Source organism: Magnolia sinica, chromosome 2, assembly GCF_029962835.1.
Source record: "Magnolia sinica isolate HGM2019 chromosome 2, MsV1, whole genome shotgun sequence".
Classification (NCBI taxonomy): Eukaryota; Viridiplantae; Streptophyta; class Magnoliopsida; order Magnoliales; family Magnoliaceae; genus Magnolia; species Magnolia sinica.
This window is the reverse complement of record NC_080574.1, coordinates 133,348,959-133,370,375: the sequence shown is the minus strand read 5'-3', so window position 1 is coordinate 133,370,375 and position 21,417 is coordinate 133,348,959. Positions and strand designations below refer to the sequence as shown.

The window sequence follows — 21,417 nt, the reverse complement described above, 5'->3', positions numbered from 1 at the left end:
ATTGATATAAGAGCCAACACAATATCATGCTCGAGTCAACCAGAGTGAAAGTTGTCGCGGAAAGACTACCTGAGCAACCAGAGTACAGCCGCCAAGTTAAAAGGGCTACCTGAATAACCACAGTGCAGCTGCCACTGCCCTCGAAAAGGCTACTTAGAATAGAGGCCAGAGTGAGTGGGCCGCCATGGACGTCAGCTGCAGAGCATGGTGGAATGTTATGATCCCAATGGTTTAAAGAGCCTACCTTGACACTTTCCATCAGTCCTGGGGCTTTTGGCCTATTGATAAGGTTCTTAACAGATATCTCATGTCATTTACACAAAAATGGGACCATTTTGACAAAACATGAGATATGCACATACCTTGAAATATTTTTCTCATCTTCCAGGCGCAGGAAGCAAAAAACACATTACATAAAGAGTCAGGCCTATTTACATTACACTACTGACTCCTGGTGTCGAACCAGATCAGACCCAAACCAGTGCAAGTTGACCCGGACGAGTCGTCAGTGCATGACATTCACACCCCATACTCCAAACAAACAACAAAATCCACTGTCACCTCTGCCCTAATTAGCTAATCTCCCTACAATATAACACACAAATAGGCTGCATTGAGCTAGCCACAACACACGGCCCATTGCTGCAACCAATCAGACCCACCTGCATTTCACGACTGTCTGCGATGTACTCTCTCTTTCATCCTGGCATCGAAACGTGCAGAGAACCCAACCAATGCCTGCGGTACTGAGCCTTTTGCATGCATGGCCTGGATCCTGCTGTGGTATGTAGGGAAGAACCTTGACTGCAGAGCCACGAAGGAAAAATACGGTAGGAGGGCAGACACCACAATGAAGAGCGTGGACAGCCAGTAGAGAGGGCTTGGACTGCAGACTTCAACGAGAACCTTGTACGCTGATGTGGATATCGTTGGTGGGACTGTCCCATAAATGGTTAAGAAGATGTACCAGAAGATGATACTGCCCCAGATGACGAAATGATGGATCCATGTGAAGTAACTGAGGGAGAGGGCCAACTGGCAGTTTACGGTCCAGACGACACACGTGTACATGGTGACGCCGAGCGCTTCATAACCCGCAACACGACCATCCTGCCGGAAGGCCTGGTGAAGGACAGAGCTGGTAGCGAAGAAGAAGATGATGATGGAGCTGCATACTCCATTGAACATCCACCCAAGTATGCGATACCAGCGGAAGAGGATGTTCTGCACACCTTCTTGATGCAACAATGGGAACTGCAAAAGAAAACCAACTTCGAAATGAGAATTAATAAAGACAGAAAGCTCTTTGTACCGTACACCTCAGGCACTAATCCAGATAGTCATTTCTGACTCATCTCATGGAGGAAACACTACAATAAAACCCTTTTCTTTTTCACCAAAAAATAAAAGTACTCCCAAGGTTTACAAAGTAGGACAACCAGGTATCACACACTAACCAGCTCAACTAGCGAGCCAGAGACTAACCCCAACAGATTCATACCACTGCACAACCTAAGAAGAGAGGGTCTAAAGTCCAACCCATTGCAGTGTAAGTTACAGTCCACCCAATAGGTAACTTCCAATCTTTCATGTGTGTACGGCATCCACCTGTCCAATAGGTTGGCCCCATCGTGAGGATCACCTTGTGAAAAAATCTTCCACATCATTTGCCACACTTGTATTTTGCTATTTATCCATGGCTACACATTTCTTTCATGGTGTGGCCCAACCGATAAGTGGATAGCGCCGATTTTTACATTAGCCGATCCTCATGGTGGGGCCAACCCCTCAGAAAGGGTAGAAGTTATCTGCTGGGCAGACCATACCTTCTAGTCCAACGGGTTGGACTTGAGACCTTAAGAAATATCCGAGCCAAAAATATTGAGAAACACAAACCGACCAATTACAGTATACTACGGTTTCCAGCATGTAGACAGGGACCTACAGTTCAGTCAGTGGTCCAGGCCATTTGTATGTTCCTCTGCACCATGGAATGGTGGATGGCTTGCAACTAGACAGTTAAGGAGAGAGAAAAAGCAATGGCTCACACCAAACTGAAAACAAAGTACCTACAATTAGTGGCTAGGATCTTCCTGTCAAGGAGATTTTTAAGCGTAGTACTTACCCATTGGGTCTCATCATACTAAGGGCCTCAATCATTGAACCCTGGACCTCATTCAAACAAACTAAAAATCCAAGATACCGTGCATGTGAGAATCACATCGAAATATTCATACACATTCATAGTCAGTCCTGACAACACCAATATTTGCATATAGTGTTCTACACTGAGGTTTTCTTTTCTCCCAGAGAATGTGCCCATGCACTTAAAAACGATGATGGCTTTAGAGAGGAAGCTGCCTACCTGGAGGCAAAGACGTGCAGGCACATCTTGATCAAAGATTCCCAGAGCAATCACAGGAAGAGAAGTGAAGAAGACATTGTAGAAGGACAGGTACCAATCATTATAAGCAGGCTGCCCTGAGAAAGAAGCATAAGCCTCAAAGCAAACTAGGGTAAAGCCAAACGTCATGTTCTTGTAGAAAAAGTAGCATATCTGCAAATGATAAGTAAAAGAACTTTTAACTCAGGCATTTTGATTGCTGTCGACAACTTGCCGAATTTCTGCACCAAAATCAATGTGAACAGATGTGCCTTCAGCAAAATAGCCAAATGAACTTAGCACCTAAGGTTCACGGTGGGCAGGGCTCCGGCCAGGCACAATCAGCTGGCTTCTCAACCAGGCCTGGAATCGGCGCAGAAGCCAGTCTGCCCATTGCAAGCCCTGGTTTCTTACTGTGGTTTTACTTTAAAGAAATTGGAATATGAAACCGTTCAGCCAAACTCGAAAAAAAAAAAATACAAATACAAATTTATCACTTCAAAGAATCAAAAACCTTATAGTTTCTAGATTGACCATCCTAATAGCAGAAGTACAGGAAAAAAACTAACCAAGTAGATGCCTCACTTGGAGGAGCTATCTTGGTCAAACAAACAATATGGTCATTTTGAGATGAAAGATAAGGAAGTTCTGAACAAGTTCATGGACACAGGAAATGTTGGGAAGCTATACCATCATTGCTATCCGCCTGTAACACCAATGGCCATGCACAAGCAACAAACGCTCCAGAAAACGGAATTGGGCTATTGCAAAATCGCTGGACATAACCGCCTGCATTGGAGAACCAGTAGGCATCATGATTGCTAGAATCCAAACCATCAATCACAATCAAGACAGAGATACTTTTTTGAGGTTCCAATAATGTATAGCACATTGTCTGCATGTGCTAAATGTAAAAGTTATAGCTTCCCATTCAAGTTCGCACTCAGGCAATGTTTGGAAGTACTTCCAGAATGGGGCAGGCAGCATGCTTTTCCACCAAATTAATATATTGCTTGTTTCAAGTAGTACATTGTACTACAGAACTGCTGTTTCAGGACAGAAAAGCAGAACACTGATAGCCCGCCCATTCAGATTCCATTTTCAGTGCCACTCCAAATGCTCAGTAAGTTCACAACTCAGCCCACTGACATATTCAACCAAATGTCAATTTAGGGGACTTCCAAATGTACTACTATGGCTCGTTTGGCATCTCTACTCTAATTTAATAAGAGCTTTTTCAATAAGAACTACTCCAATAAGCTCTTTTTGTTCTAGCTTTTGTTTTAAATAAGCTCATTTGGTAAAATCACTTTTCCAAGTCCGAAAAAAGCTCTTATTTCATAAGGATGTTTGGTAAAACCTTCAAATAAGAGCTTTTTCTAGGGGTAGTTGACATCATCTTTAAAGATAACAACAACTCTATTATAAGAGCAATCCAAAAGGTTGTTTTGGTGGACCTTATCAAAGATGAACCATGCCCCAAATGACAAAAGAATGGATGATTACAATCTTCATATTTTAAGACATTTGGACCATCCATTATGTCGTACATTAGATGTGAATCAAACATCATATGGAGCCCACCTTTGATGTGTATTGTCCATTGTGTGAACCAAACCTTCAAAGTGGGCTATCCATCATATGAGGCCCATCTCGGATGTGGACCATTCACCATTAGGGGCCCACCTTGATGGAGGTCATCCATCATGTGGGGCCCACATCGATGCTAATTGTCCTTTATGTGGGGCCCCTCAATGTCCACTACCCACCACCCATTACATGGAGCCTACATTTGATGTGTCCATAGCGTGGGTCATACCTTCGAGATGGATTGTCCATCATGTGGGGCCCACTTTTGATATCCACCATTCATCATGTGGGACACACCTTCTATGTGGATCATCCATCATGACGCCCACTTTAGATATGGATCATCCTTCATGCGAAACCTTGGATGTGGACTATCCATTAGGTGGGGCCCACTTGATGTGGACCGTCCATTATGAGAGGCCACTTTGATGTGGGCCATCCATCATGTGAAGCTCACTCCATCCATTATGTGGACCATTCATTGTGTGGGGCCCCACCTTCAATACAGGTCGTTCATCATGTGGGCCCGCCTTTGATGTCAACCGACCATCATGTGGGCCCACCTTCAATGTCCATCATCCATCATGTTGGTCCCACCTTGATGTGGACCTTTCATTGTGTGGGGCCCCACCTTCAATATGGGTCGTTCATCATGTGGGCCCACCTTAGATGTCAACCGACCATCATGTGGGCCCACCTTCAATGTCCATCATCCATCATGTGGATCCCACCTTTGATGTAGATTGCTCATCAAATGGGACCCACTTGATGTGTATGTTCCGTCATGTTGGGCCACAATTTGATGCGGGCCATCTATCATGTGGGGGCCACCTTTGATGTGAACTGTTCATTACAGGGGCTCACCTTGATGTGGGGCCCCACGTTCAATATGAGTCGTTCATCATGAGGGGCCCACCTTTGATGTCCACCATACATCATGTGGTCCCACCTTTGTTGTGGACCATCTATCATGTGGGGTTGCTTGATGTGGGTAGTCCATGTGGGACCCACCTTTGATGTCCACCATCCATCATGTAGGTCCCACCTTTGTTGTGGACTGCCCATCATGTGGGGCTCAACCTTCAATATGGGTCATTCATCATGTGGGCCCACCTTTAATGCCAGCCTTCCATCATGTGGTCCCACATTCAATGTCCACCATCCATCATGTGGGTCCTACCTATGATGTGGACCATCCATCAAGTAAGGCCTGCTTGATGTGGATCATCCATCATGTGAGGCCACGCTTTGATGCAGGACATCCATCATGTGGGGCTCACCTTTGATGTGATCGTGCATTATGTGGGCCAACCTTTGATGTGGAATATTCATCATGTGGAGCCCACCTTCAATATGGGTCGTTCATCATGTGGGCCTACCTCGAAGAAATTGTAAGGAGAAGAGAAGAAGGTAAGATGGGAATTACTTAGAAAGTTTAAGGACAAACTTGTCCAAAAATTAGTCCAAATTGTCTATCTACTTGAGCCAAATAAGCTCCATTTCGAAAGGTAACCCCTCCCCAACTTATAAAATCGGAGCTTATTTGCTAGTTTCTAAACAAATAAGCACTCTGATTAGACTTTTACCAAACAGTCTAAAGGCTTTTTTTAAGAAAAAAGCCAATAAGCTCTTATTTGTAGAGATGTCAAACACCCCCTTGATGTTATTCAGGTGTGGCCATGAAGAAAAATCAATCTCAGATAAGAAACTGACTCTCATTTTCACAAGAAAAAACATAAAGGAGAAGCAGTAAACAACACCGAGAAGATGAGTAGAAAAACACTTAAAGATCGCATTAGCTAAAAAAAAATGTCCATTAATACAATTCTTCAGTCTCCAAAATTTGGAGCCTCAATGGCTGCCTCAGGTTATTGAATGGCAGCCCAAATCGTCCACCAAGCCTGGGCATTTTGCTAAAGAATCTCAACATTTCTTATTGCTGTCTTGATATTGTAGACAGGAGGAGATTTGAGGAAAATATTGTGTTAGGGAGTAAATGACTCCCTAACCTTTTTTATTAAAATAGTATATCCAAAAGGGCATGGTATCCTGAGGGAGCGCCAAAATGAATGTACACCTCTCTCTAATAGGTATTAATACTGATTCAGGATAAACATGACGTACCTGTATCCTTAGGTAACTTCAAGAAGTGGTTTAATATGTTTTGACTTTGGCTAACCTTTGCTATTACAGACTCAAGAAAAGTTTCACCTTCTCTTTCCCTTGTATTCTAGACTTTTGCCGTTTGGTTTGTTTATGTGCCTAAAATATACATTAGACATGTAGGAGCATTGGTATTGAGTACAGGAAGCAACAGATGGGGAGTCTCCTAAATTGTCATGAGACAGGTACCCCAGGTCTGCAACAATTGGGTGTGGCATTGAACAGTAATTAACTCATAGCTTAATCATGTCAAAATATTTTATGCTTTATAAACAAAAGTCCAACCCAAGTTGGGCCATTGTGAGATTTTGGAGTTTGCATTTAAAACAACAGAGAATAAACAACTGTAACCAACTTTTTGAGAAGCTGGAATGATCATTCAAGCAAGGGTCCAAATTTTTTAAAACTATTGTTTTTGTTTTAAATAAGTTCACAGATTTTAATCATTTATTGGGATATCCCTTCATCATTTTATTAGATTTTTCCAGAACTCTTTCATTATGTGATTTCAATAGCATATCAGCAGATTCAACAAATTAATTGGGATACACCAGAAATCTGAGCCCCTAGCAACCAGGGCAAAGTCAGTCATTCATGAAACTGGATGATAGAATCACAAGGCACTGCATGACCATGTGATGGATAACATAAAGAAGTAAATCTAGTGAGCTAAATCAACAAATGAGTCCTTGTATCTAGTGAAAAGATAAATTATCAGAACCTGCATCCCCTCAACACCGCTAATGCCAACTCCAACGTCGGCTTCTAGAAGCATGCCAACATCATTTGCTCCATCCCCAATTGCTAGTGTCGTTTTCCCTGTTCCCTTTTTCACCAATCTTGTAACCTGCATATCTTCTACATTTCTATCAGATTATTTTAATGTCAGCAACAACAGACATTGTCTTGCTATTCTTACAAACTAATTTTCAAAAGAACAATGAGGATCAGAAGGAAGCACCCACCAACGCCTTCTGTTTCGGTGAAGAGCGGCAGCAAATAACAGATGCACAATCAATAGCAAGCTCCAGAAACAAGTTCTCCGTTTTTCCCACAAGAGCAAAATCCAGAGACTTGCCATCAATGATAAGAGCAGAAGCAACAGAACTTTCTTTTGCTGAACTAACTTGAGATTTTGCTTCACGTATTTGCTTTGTAATGCTTTCCCGTGAAGCCTGACAAAGATCAGAATGTTCATGAAAAATTCAGATAAGCGCAATGATGTGTTTGTGACAGGCACTATTTTTCCAAGCCTACTGAATAAAGTCATGATCTCTGCCACAAAATAAAATCTGTAATATCAAGTTAGACCTGAAACTATCCAGACAGGGGTTCCCATCTGCCCCAAAATGCAAAAACAGAATGCATTCTAAACTTTGAAAAACACTGTTGAAGAACTACAATCGATTGCTTTCTTGGGAACATCCCAATTCCTTTTTTAAATGAATACATCCCGGATTCTTTTGCATACCTTTGCAACGGCTTCCTTGTCCCCTTGTTTCTCCAAGGCATTGATATCTGGTGCATCCAGCGTGATCACGATCTGTTTCATTCCTTGTCTTAGCAAGCTACATGCGAACCTGTAGGATCTCCTTGAGTTACAACATGCTATAGTCACCCAAAAGAAGAAGACTCAGACCTCAGACTTATGACACTGCATGCTGATAAGCATAGATAAAAGGCTTAGTAATCAGACCCAATATTGATTGCAGTTTCCATCTTATCACCCGTCAAAACCCATATCTTGATTCCTGCTTGAGCGAGTTTGTCGATGCACTCAGGAACCTATACACCAGACAGAACGGATGTCAGTTCAAAATAAGCACACAGTAACATGTCCGTGCAAATATGGAGATGACACAGGCCTTCATGCCGTATGAGCATGCATCTCTGCACGATGTGGATATTTGCATTCTCGAATATACATACATGTGTTATTTGCATTCTAGAATATACATACATGCGTTAAGGAATGCCTTCTTGTCAGTGCATGAAAATTTGTCTAGAATCATTGATAAGTGTGCACGCTGATTTTAAGTGATTTCTAATACACAAGGGGCCTTCATCATCCATGGGAGGCAAATTCTTGACATGGCTCTACTTGGCGACTTTGACAGGGGGGTCCTTTATCCACAATCCTTTTTGTTGTGATTATGGAAACTCTGGGTGAAATGCTGGAACACGTAAGGAGCTGTTATTAAATGGTTTAAACATGAAAAACCCATGTGTCATATCTCGCACTTGCCTGCAGATGATACAACTCTGTTTTGTGATGCAGTCGAGCTAAGATTGATAACATGACAAAAAGTTCTGATCATCATATCTCGCACTTGTCTGCAGTCAAGACAAAAGTTCTGATCTCCCTCCCTCCCTCTCTCAATATTCCTGTTATCTTTCAAAAAGAAGAAGAAAGCTACTCCCTCCCTCCGCTGATCTACCATAGTCTTCTAAGCACCAGTGGGACACGGTGGTGGAAGGGGCTGGAAGGAGCTTTCAGCATGGAAGCACAGGTATTTGTCTCTTGGTGGGCGCATCACCTTAACTAAATTGGCCTGAGATAATATGCCTGTCTGTTACTTGTCCACCAATGCCCGATTTCTGTGGTCAACACCTAACAGAAAATCCAAATGAATTTCCTATGTAAGGGAATAGACAGGAAGCATAACTCTCATCTTCTAAGGTGAGAAGAGGTGTGTAAAAGCAGAAAGATCAAGGAGTGCAAGGCTAAAGTTACTAAAGATAATGAATACTGATATGTTGGGGAAGTGGCCACGGAGGTAGGCGGTAGAGGACAGTAGCTTGTGGTAACAAGTTATTTCATGCATGGGGTCTGTGGTGGTGGTGGTGGTTTTCTTTTTTTTCTTTTTCTTTTTTGGCGCTCAGGAGTCGTTATAATACAAGCCATGAGATTATGGAAGCCAGTATTCAGGCAGGAACAACAATTTAAAAAAGAGATAGACATCTGCATTGGGGACGAATCAAGGACACAGTTATGGGAAGACGCATAGTGTGGGGATACCCAGCCCTCTTAATCAGGGATATGCTGATTATTCTGGGTGGCATTAGAGAAAGAAGAATTTGTTTCTTAGTGTTATGCATCTCTGGTGATCAAGTAGTCTGGTGGCTGACTTTCCAGTCTAAGTGAGTTGAGACTACAGAATTCATGGACCTCACGGAGCAGTTGGAAAGATGGAAGTAAAAACTGGGAAGTCGTGTGAAGTTTCAAGTAAGATCATTCTATGCTCCGTTGCTTGTGCTAGGAAATCATACCATGAAGGTGGCTTGATAGCCTGTGACGGTCATATCAAGGTCCCAAAAAAGTAATTTGCATTGTTTGACTTTTGGAAAGGGACAAGGGGCTCACCATTAACCATCTGAGCAACAGACGATGATCTTACCTGAGATTATTCACCATAGCTTGTCATAGTCATATCATATATGTACATATTTTGTCTTCTGAATACAAAATCAGGAAATCATTTGTTCATGCACTGTAATTTCATGAGGTCCATATGGGAGTTTTTTTTTTTTTTTTTTAATCTGGGTTGGCTTTGGTGATGCCTGAGATTATTTACCCTAGTTCAGGCATGGAATGGGGGCGGTTGGGACCCGAAAAGAAAAATCTTATGTAGACTTGCGCTGCTAGTCATAAGTCATAACATGCTGTTTTGCGATAAAGCATCCCAAGCAGATGAGGTTCCAAGAGGCAGGCTGGCACATGTCCACAAATGGTGTTGTAAAGAGTACTTGGAGGATAGCTGGGGAGTTGATTTCATTTGTTTGCAGACTTACAACCACTCGTCATCCATACTGCTATGTTGTAATGTGTTGCATGTTCTCTCAGTCTGAGCAAGCTATCCTGTTAGCATTTTCAGACAAATAAAATCAACTTCTTTCATCCCAAAAAAAATAAAAAAGTGTTCAGGCTGTCTATGCATGTGAGCAAGTTTTATGACACAAAATGAAATATCTGATTGGTGATAGGGCTACAGCTGATAAACTTCATCCCATTTGAAGATGTACCTGCCGTAATTCAGTTCAGGTTTCACTGGATGGTTGGCATATGAAAATAAATACTCGCGGATGCTTCTCAAGCTTTGTTAAGCCGCACACACACGTGGAATGTCCAAACCATGCAGCAGCTGAGTAGCTGACCTGGTTCAAAGGTCATGTCGGGCCATTCATCAGCCAGGCCACGTGTAAGTTGAATGTGTATCACCGATTAAACTGTCCATATCTGATGAGTGCATAAGCCTGATTTCTGGACCGGGCCCTCCCATTTTTAGGTCCACCTGATGCATGGTGATTGAGGTTTTCCCACGAGTCGGGCACATGTGGCCCACAAGTTGCATGGGCTTAACAAAGCCCATAGTTTATATCCACTGATGAAATAGGCGTAGTTCATTTCATGGAACAATATAATGGATAGATAAAGTAACATCGTATCCAAATCAGAGAGCAGGATCCATTAATAGGTCAGCAGATGAAAACAAAATAACAAATACTAGATGATAGATTGTTAATTACCCCCTTCTGCAGTTTGTCTTCAACAGCTGTAGCGCCAAGAAGAATCAAATCCCTCTCAATCTTATCAGCAGCTGCATTCATCATTGCATCTCGGTCTGCACTGACAGAATTCTTGGCATTTACAAACTCTTCCTGCCATATATTGTATTCTTCTTCACCAAGCTCACGGTATGCAATAACCAAGGTTCTCAGACCAGCCTCAGCATATTCATTGACGTGTTCTTTTGTCCTAGACTCAAACATTCGTCCATCCTCAGCAAGCCTTTCAAACATCACACTGAATGCATGACAAATATAAAACTTGGAATCATTGACCATATTTGCAAAAGGTAATCGCTTATTGTAGTAAGAAAGTACAGGGTCCTGAAGCATCAGGACATTTATAGTGTCTTCGGGCACCCACTCCATACGATGGTCCATGGTTCGGTGATCTGGGCCATTGATCTGATGGGATCCAGCATGTATGGGGACTCTTATTCCTCATTCATGACAGGATCCATCAAATCAATGGTCCAGATCACCAAACCATAGGCCGACTTTGCAGGTTAGGCACATAAAGGCACTTGCATGTCGTGATGTGAAGCAGGGCTCTTTTCCTCATTGTGAAAAGAGTGCATGCGCAAGGTATCTGACCTGTCTGCACCTTTGCAGAGGAGCAACAGCTGACCCTCTTCATTCCTCACAATCACAGACATTCGCTTACGAGAACTACTGAACTCTAAAACCTGAAGAAGCTTATATGACCTGAAATTTAGAAATCCAGGTCAATAAAGAACATGAAATAAGCATTACCAAATAAGGCTGAAAACGTAATGAAGCCAGAGATTGAATTCTGATGGGAAAAAGCTCACCTGTCAACCTTTCTGCATGCCTTGGGATCCAATTCATGCAATGAGATGCTTGTCTGGGTTCTCTCATAGAATTCAAACCCAACCTCCCTTGCAGCTATCACAAAAGCTGCTTCATCTGGTGACTCAGCTTCATAAGAAATTTCGCCAGATTCTTCATCCACTTCAGGAATGGCTGTATGGCAGATAGCTAACACGCGAAAGAACTTCTGTATGGCATCTGATTTGGGTTCCTTCACCCATTGCCCATTCATAATGCGTTCATCTCTGAAGTTGAAACCCTTGATTCGTGGTCTTGAATCCAAAACATCACCACTGTCCCCTGCAAAATCAGACGACAAGTCCTGAAACTCGGGTCCATCATGCTTAAACCTTCTAGCCATTGCTCTCTCTACCTCCGTCATGCCACGGCCATAACTAATGCCTGCAATGGAGCATTTCAAGAACTCCATTGAGTTGCATGTCAGCGTCCCAGTTTTATCAGATAGAATGGTATCAACCTGACCCAGTTCTTCATTCAAATTTGATGTTCGGGCACGTGCTGGCCTGTCCATTTCTTCATCGTACATATCCAGGTCTTGATTAATAAATATACTCTGTAAAACCTTCACAATTTCTATGGATACATACAAGGATATTGGTATCAAATATCCATACAACATAAGTCCTGTCAGAAAATGAAAAAATCCGGCCCAAGCTGCTCTTCTGGGGTCAAAAAAGATGGTTGAATCATCTGGCCTGAGATACCACCTTTTAAACTTTCCATCACTAATATCCTCCTTTGTTTTGATTCCAAACAAAACAGATCCCACAGAAGATATCAAAACCAGGATACTGAATAGTAAATAGATAATCTTATCCATTCTCCTCTCGATCGTGCTCCTCTTGGAAGGAGGGTCTGTCGCATTCCGCATCACCTTTGTGTCATGCCCGGTGAAAATCACCACGCCGTATATATACTGAGTGTTTCTAAGCTTTGAATCTCTCAGAAGGATCTGATGGGGTGAAAGGGGATACTGATTGCCATCATAATAAAGGCTTCCAACAAAAGAATACAGGCTCTCATTTGGGTCCTCACACTTGATCGATGCCTTAAAATGCTGGAAGGATTTTTCATCCCGCAATGCCAATGTCACCTCTAGACTTTGCTTAACTTTTAGATTAGTCTCACCATCAAGGTTCATTGTCTCGACATAACAAATTCCATCATCATTACTCGACGAAAGCAGAAGCAGATCAGCAGGGAAGAACTCATCCTTATCCACCCTGACAAGATCGCCAACCCTAAGTTCCTTCCATGTGGTTTCATGGAAAGTGTGATCCTTGCCATAAACTTTAGTTTTCCGATTATTGACTTCAATATCCTGAAAGAATTTCAGAGCTTGATTTATTAACTTAATTCCAAACCCACATGTGCTTGGTTGATGCGGGAATTACAATATAAAATCCTTGACCAAGGATGTGTGTTATATCCGCGGATCTTGAGTCTGTAAAATGGGCTTGTGGTTCGCTGGCCCAAACTGTTGGATCTAACGGATTCACCATGGATGGGGAAGACACTAAGCCTTTAACCAAGAAGATATTGAGGCATGATTTATCCATGGTAGAGTCCATCAGATCAACTGTCTAGATGAACGGACCCCATGGTCCCACCTGTGCAGATACAAGATCTAAGAATACAATGCATATTCGAAGTCAAGGATCATATAATTCCTCTGGTTTACACAGGCATAATTTAACTTAAACAAGTGATCAAACAAGCTACATCTCTTTGACAAGTCTTAGTACAGGTGAAGAGGAGCAAGAACAAAACATGAGACTGCATGCACAGAGAATACAATCACACGAAGCAATGCACACAGGAACAGAGATGTTGATTTGCGACAGGTTGTGGTTAAACCAAGCAATAGGACAAGGTGAAAATGGAATAATGGCAGCTACCCAAGACTGGAAAAGAGAGCTACTTATTTCTGTCTCTCTTTATATGAACAGGAGAATTACATAAAATGGAGGTTCTAAAAAATTTAAAAAAATTTAAAAAATATATATATATCCAAGAAAACAATCTACAAATTAGATCAAGCCCCATGTATGAAATTACACGGATCGATCTGGGACATGGATCCTATTACCTTGTTCGAGGTAACTCAAATTTCAAGCACTGTGGACTATTTAAACCCAATATGAAGCTAGCAAGAGGAAACATACGAAGCTTGGCCTGAACTAGCAGGGAAATCTACTCAATTTCCAAATTCTACTCAATTCCAACATAAATAAATAAAATCTATTTTAACCAGATACCTGCTTCTTCCGCCGCCAGTCTTCGACAGCCTCCTTGGCCATCGTGGCCCCAATCACCACCAACAGCGGCAAAAGAACACTGACAGCCCGGTATGGTGCCAACGGACTGAATGAAACAAATGCCACCACGAGAAAGTACACATTTGCGACGCGCCGGAACTGCTCGAACAAAGACTTGGGGATGAAATTCACCAAAGTATACTTCGTCGTGGACACATAGTTCCCACAGTAGTTTAGAGCCGCCGCCTCCGGGTTGTCAGGATCATTGCAATGCACTATCCGCGAATAGCCCTTCTGCCCGATCTGGGAATGATCGTCCCTGAACGAAGAACGGATACAAGAGAAGTTGTAGATCTTGCTGAAATGAATACGTCTCCGCCGTCCTCCCGCCATTTTAGGGCGATGCCTCACGGATTACGTATATTAAATTGGAGCAGCTTCAAACGGACATTGCGATTGCAATTCTTCACTTCTTTTATGGAGAACTGATCTTTCCAAATTTAGTAATTTCTGAAAAAAATTCAAAAAATGCATTTTCTTGGTGTCGTTGAATTGTGTGAGAATTGGAGAATTTTGTGGAGCGATTAGATTGATTTGGAGAGGATTTGAGAATTCTTGGATGGGATTGAACTGGAATGGGGTTTTGGACCGGTGAGAGGTTTGCTGAGAGAATAGAAGGGAAGAAAAAGGACAGATAAAAATAGCAATTAATGGAGGTATGGAGTATACCTTGCTTGGATGTGAAGTTAGAGACAGAGAGGATAAGCTGTTTGTAGAAATGACTGAGAGATAAAGTAGAAAAGACCGAGTGATATTCGTAGATACGTCCGAAAGAAAGAGCTTTGCTTCCATCGCTTTCGCGGCAATTTATAGGCAAGGGGGTTTTGGGTCGCTTGTTTTTTTATCGTATGGGAGCTCCGAGAAGAGTCGTGATTCAGTAAGCAGTACCTCACGTGACGGACGGAATACATGCCAGGTATCCGTGTGTACGTCACAAGTGTCAGAGATCCGGACCATTCATAGGATAGAACGTCCATGGACAAAATCAATTTCGGTCCCCTGAATAGGAATATAGGCGGTTTAAAAAAATCGGGCTGTTGAAAAAAGTCAAAAAACTAAAAATTCAAACGGGCTGTGTGGGTCCTTGAAGACTGATGAATAAACGAGCCTGATTTTTGCTACGGTGTAGCCCACAAGATCAATGGCACGGATTAGATATTTGACACTCCCCCCTTAGACGAGGAGCCGCTCACTGAATCACAACAGGCGAGAGATGATATGGGCTATATGTACGCGCTGGAAATGCATTGGGAAGGACGCGGATTAGATACTGACAGGTTGAGCAGCGAGTCGGCTACTGAGGTGACGTCACCAAGTTCTGTGGGCCCCACTATGATGTATGTGTTGTATCCACACCGTCCACCCATTTTGAGATATTATTTTGGGGCATGAGCCAAAGAATGAGGCAGAAAAAGAAATGTAGTGGATCCCACCACAGAAAAAAGTGGGGAGAGTGATTACCACCATTGAAACTATCCTAAGGCCCCCCATAATTTTTATTTGAAATCCAACCTGTTCAAAAGTTAAAAAAGACCTGAAATAAGGTAAAACACAAATATCAGTTTGATCTAAAACTTTGGTGGCCTTTAGAAATTTTTAATGGTGGGCGTCACTGTCCCTGCTGTTTTCGGTGCTGGGGTCCACTGGATCTTTGGATTTAACTCGTTCTTTGGTTATTACCCTAAAATGATCTCTACAAATGGATGGAAGGTGTGGATATATAATATACATTATGTTGGGCCCACATAACTTGGTGATGTCACTTCAGGGAGTCTCGCTGCTCAACCTGTCAATATCTAATCCGCGCCCCATTGGGAACGCCTGATTGCCTCACACGTGGAGAATGAGGCGTACGTGTAAAACATCTGAGTCGCTCACTAGACGATCCGAATGGGTTAGATGCTCTGTCTTAAGATTCAGATAGATATGATCATCGGGTAAGCTACACGTGTGGAAGAATGAGTGAACGGTAATAAAAATTGATCAAGGGTACAAGTTTTATGTGTACGTGTAGTCCAACTTATGATTAGATGGATCTGATTTCATTTAACACGTATTATCTTCTACACGTGTGACTCGTGCAAGATTTTAGAATGAACTTAGGGCCTCTTTGGGAGCGTGGATTTGAAGCCCTCGTATTTGAAATCCTCTGTGTGTTTGGCACCTTGGAGTGAGTATAAACTTTAATCCAGAAGTAGTTATTCGTGTTATACTTGCAGGGGATTGAATTTAATTATTAAATTAATTTTAATATCTTTAATTAGTGAACTTACATAACATTTGACACAATAATTGTAATAAGCCTGCTGAAATATATACTTTACCAAAAAATGATGAAATTCTAAGTTTCAGATGGGCTACAAGCACAAGATCATATCTAGTGACTAACCAATGATTTTTAACCATTGATTTATATAGATAATATTCCAACGGTGCTGATCATGTATTAAAGTAATTATAGTGATGTAATTGATAATTTAATTATTTTAGGATATCATTAGTGGGTCATGTGTCCAATAGATTAATAGTTCAGTGATATACATGTTACACATACAACTATGAAAATGATTTTAGAACAAAACTGCCGTAAGGGATTTGAAACCCTGGTTACTCTGCGGTGCCAAACAACCTAAATCCACGGTGCCAAATGACCCCAAGTACATGAATGCAGTGATGGCAACCATTTTCACGGTGAACTCACACCGGGTGGACTTGTGGCCCGGCTCCAAACGCAGCTTGGCTAGTGACCTCAACATCAACCAGCTAGATGATGCAAGTTGCTGCGGACCCCAACATGATGTATGTGTTTTATCTACACATTCCATTCACTTTGCCAGCTCATTTTAGCATATACAAACCTCAGGTGGACGACACCACAAAAAACAGTAGGGATTGAATACCTACCATTGAATATTTTTTTGGGAGCCATGGTAATTTTGAATCAAACTAATATTTGGGTTTTCCTTTCATCCAAGTCTTTGTAATCTTATCCATAGGTTGAATGCCAAGTAAATATTATAATAGACCTATGAAGTTTTCAACGGTGAACGTTCAGTCAACACTGTTTTCCCACCGTGGCTTCCACCCCAGATTTGGATCTTCCTCATTTTGGGGTCCTGCCCTAAAATGAGCTGAAAAATCAAATGAACGCATGGATAAAACACATACAACATGATGGGCACAATAGTGCTCTGATACCAGCTAGCTGACTGGTGTTGTGGTCGCTAGCCAAACTGCAATGAGCTCTAGTAGGGCTCCAAGGGCCTCTTGGCCCTAGCTCTGTATGTTTGAGTCAAAGCTAACATTGGCCCTTGTAATGAAAGGAGTGAAACATTTAACGGTCCAAAATAGTTTAATTTGAGAACTTCCAACCATTTACATCCAACCCATCCAATAGCTTGGCTTTATGACAAGGATCACTAGTGCAAAAGTTATCCTTATCCACTCATCAAGTAGGCTATATTTGCATTTTTTATTTATCAACGGCTAGCATTGCTTTCTATGGTGCGGCCTATTTAACAAGTGGATAAGGCTTATTTTTTATTCTCGTGGTGGTGTGAAGGTATTGGATGTGTTAGATTAGATATGCACTTAACATGATGAAAGTATTTAGCTAGATGGATTTATAAGTTGTGGTCCAATCAGTTGAATTTCAGACATGTTCTTTTAAGATTATCTTTTACATCCAAAACAAATTATCATATAAATGGTTTTAATCATTAAATTATGATATTAATTTACTTTATCATTAAACTTAGCCAATAGCTAGGCTATTTTTAACTTCGGCCTGGCCTGTCTTAAACACCCAGTTTAAAATTCAAACTCAAGCTCGGCCCTTTAGCTAAGTTTACCAACCCAAACCTATAAAAGTAAAGGTTGCCCATCCCATTGCCACCCCTAAGTGGAATTATCCTAAAGTGTTTATTTTATTTAATCTCTCCTTACATTCGCTAGTGGTAATGGACAATTTTACCCACACTTTTAATTATAAGGGTTGGAACTTTACCTTTTTGAGGAACATGAGAAGGGTATTTATGCCATCTTGCTTTTTTAAAGGTCAAAATATTCGACAACCGGAGGATAAGCAATCACTTTGAAATCACTTAAAAATTACCCAAATAAAATACATGTTGAACTAAACCGTACAAATTATGGGACAGTTTAGATTTGTCATGGCCTAAAAACTATGATTATTTTATTATAAAATTCATGGACATTTGTAAGATGATAAAAATGAAATATATACAACGGTTCTATTTTATATTTTTAAAAAATAAAAATAAAAAATCTATGTATCAGATATTATTTCTCAACCAATTTGATTTTGGGATTGTGACTTAGTGATAGGGAGTTACACGATTTAATTATTTTAATTTAAGATATTATACACCACTTGTCTAATTTTTTAATATCTATAGATCAAATGTCACACTCTGCCAAGATAGAAGAGACTTCAAAACCTTTGGAGAGCAATGGTTGATGCATGATAGCACTAAAAACATTGTATATTCGTGGATATTTACACATGGATCAACTACTTGATTGAAGTGTTTTATTAATGATTGGTTAATAAATTATCAAAAGAAAATATTCAATAGTTTCTATTAAGAATAATAAATCAATTTTTCTAATGTGGTTTCATAGTTTAGACGGTTTGATTAAGATATGCTAACATCCTAAATTTTCACTGTTTTGGATTTCCAAAAATTCCTTTAATTTTTTTTTAATTTAATTAACTTATAATATTACTTATTAACCATTAGGACTCAATGTTAGTGTATACAGGGGTAGTACCAGTAAAGAACCACACCAGTCCGATTAATCAGCCGTAGGAAGCCAATGAATCCGCCCGATCACTTGAACATCAGGTGTAGTGTAATGACCCGCCGAACCAGAACAATGTCTTAGGGTGTCCACGAAGAATTTGCCACAGGACCGTTCGTTTAAGCCACTCGTAGTGAGGTATCACAAATAAATTAGACCAAGATTTTTCTAATTGATTAGGCCAGACGGGTCCTGATAGAACCTGATGCGGGCCTCCAAGCCAGATGGCCATTTACACCTAGCGACAGCCCGTATGGGCTACACCGTGTCACAGGAAGGTCAGAAAATTCTAAAAATAAAGGGAACCATAAATCTCACTGGGCTTGTGGACCATCGCGGACCATGAACCTAGCGGACACCCAGAAGTGGGATCTGGCACTGACTAAATGCACCTCACTTATGCCAGGACCGGAATCTGGCGCTTGCAAATGAAATCGAGATACCAGGCTATCTAACCATCGGATCTCTTCCACATTCACGGTGGAGGTCTAATGAATTTTTCTACGCCCGTCCATAAACTCTGGGACCCGATCGTGGAACGGTGACCGTTGATCACAAATCGGACCCGTGCGACCAAACCCAATATCCGATTGACCCCAAATTTTGCATGGCCCTTCAACGGGCCATGGAGCACCTATCCTATAAGTTTCATGGCCAGAGGGCCACCAGAAATGCCCCAATTTTCTAAACAAGATCTAGACCGCTCGTTGGTGGGCCACTAGTTCCAAAACTATAGAATAATGTCTGTCTCATTGGGCTTGATGTCCATCGCTGGAATCAGACCTGGGTAGTGTCCAGAATACCTCAACTTGAGCCGAAGGACTAGTGCATGAAAAGCGCAAATATCCTAAAGGAAGGAGTTGGAACTTAAGTGAATTGAGTCGTCCACTCTTATGCAAAGTTGAGAATTTCAGACCGTCGGTTTGCGACCAAACTTCACACATGGAGAAAGGATATTTCCCTGCTCATATCCGTATAGTCTTGGCCCCGATCGACCATCAGTGACCATTTAACAGATTTCTAATCATATCTGTCGATCGGTGCATCCAAATGGCGGGCCGATCATGTTCATACGTAGATCATCATTAGGGCTAACTATCCTACGGTGTATATCAATATGTATACCCTATAGTGGGCCCTAGATCTTGAAAAGACCCTCCCATAGGTCTAGTATAGTAAAAACCCAACACTTGGGGCCATTTCCACCAAATCTGGCATTATAAAAGGGCCTCATTTGGGCTCTCTCTCTCCCCATACGATTTTGCCCTAGAGAAGGAAAGAGAAGAGAGAAAAAGGGAGAAGAGAAAGAGGAGAAAGAAGGAGAAAGAGAGAGGAAGAAGAGAGTGGAGGGTGTTGTTGATGGTGGGGCCCAAGGAAGCTCAACCTTGCACCTCCCTACCTCTTCTTCAAAGGAAATCCCTCCACCACAACCACACATTCGCTCCGTTGATCATCTAGGTAAAACTTCTCACCCTTTTTTCTTGAAATCCATGTATTGAGGAGAGATTAACATGGATTCTAACATGCAATGCTTTGCTTTAGGGATTCCGGCCAATCGACCCAAAATCCACACTCCTAGGTCGTTCCCAAGCCTTCAACGAATCCGAAGGTGCGGACTATTACTCTTAGGTGACCTATCACCAATTTTAATACGAGATTAATGATTTTGATTGCTTAAATGTTATATTTAAAAGCCTAGGGAAATTCTAGGAATTGTATGTTGGTTGGAATGGTATGGATTTATATGATTGGCTCTCTCTCATGATGTCGTTTATGTTTCTCACATGATTTGATGTATAGATGATCATATGCTCATGCCGTGTTGATTTTTATACGTTGTTTGCTTCATATTATGTATGATTTCATTACTCTTGTGTACATGATTTCTCAACATGGAGGAAGTGTTAACTTCCTCACCAACCCACACCACACACATACACTTTATTCATAATGTTAATAGTTTGCTTGTTAGAGAAATTTAAATTGTATGTTGAGCAACATGAGAACATGGTGTTGAATATGCTTGATGTTACTTTGGTAGTTGGCATGCTATGAGTCCTTATTCCTACCCTTGGGTTGGTCAGGAACTTGAGGAGAGACGGTAGTCCCATCGGTAGGACTACGCTATGGTTGGACTTGTGGGTTTGGGCGGGTGTGATCGGGTGGCTGTAGTTCGACTACATGGGACCCTCGTGCCCGATGTCACACGCCTCACGCTCGCCTGACTCGTGAGGTCTAGCCTATGTTCGACCAACCTTGATTGTTAACCCCGCTTGTTCACACTTGTATGGAACCCGGAACACCCTACAACCGTTGTAGCCCATCAATAACCCACTTGAAATTTGGTCAACAACCTCGTAAGCCGGGCATGGTGGAATGGGACACCGTGTCCGAGCCGTCATGCTGGGGTACCGCGCCTCCCCGTAGTGACCACGAGCGATCCCTTTCTCATGGCACTCCTCATGTGCTTGAAGTCGGGGATGAGGAACCCGACGGGATCACGGACCGCGGGGTCTCGGCCTCACGCATTGGGGGGTCTTGGCCTCGCAACCCGTTTAGGGCATTGATACGTGGGGTGTACCAGATTCCCAAATCTGCTGGATGAATGGACCTAACTAATCACACGGCTAACACGATCATTGCATCACACTAGTTAGGGTGGCGACTCGGCAGTCGAGGTCGCACTGAGGGAGTGTTGGCATTGGCGATCGTTAGATGGTG

At 41.9% G+C, this 21,417-nt stretch overlaps 1 protein-coding gene across 3 annotated transcripts; it reads right to left on the bottom strand.

Moving 5' to 3' along the window:
- Positions 1 to 653: 653 nt before the first annotated feature.
- On the bottom strand, positions 654 to 14,693 carry LOC131237716 (probable phospholipid-transporting ATPase 8). 3 transcript variants are annotated; one of them, XM_058235647.1, is made up of 12 exons: positions 14,542 to 14,693; positions 13,813 to 14,322; positions 11,515 to 12,875; positions 11,297 to 11,407; positions 10,664 to 10,940; positions 7,833 to 7,921; positions 7,608 to 7,716; positions 7,102 to 7,311; positions 6,858 to 6,983; positions 3,074 to 3,172; positions 2,366 to 2,557; positions 654 to 1,254 (listed from the first exon to the last, which is right to left on the bottom strand). In XM_058235647.1, the coding sequence occupies exons 2-12, from the start codon at positions 14,203 to 14,205 to the stop codon at positions 670 to 672; spliced, it is 3,552 nt and encodes a 1,183-aa protein (XP_058091630.1). In that variant the 5' UTR covers positions 14,206 to 14,322; positions 14,542 to 14,693; the 3' UTR covers positions 654 to 669. The 3 variants fall into 3 exon arrangements, with proteins under 3 accessions (XP_058091630.1, XP_058091632.1, XP_058091631.1); XM_058235649.1 differs by lacking the exon at positions 2,366 to 2,557 and having other exon boundaries at positions 13,813 to 14,692; XM_058235648.1 differs by lacking the exon at positions 3,074 to 3,172 and having other exon boundaries at positions 13,813 to 14,692.
- Between the last annotated feature and the right edge of the window lie 6,724 nt (positions 14,694 to 21,417).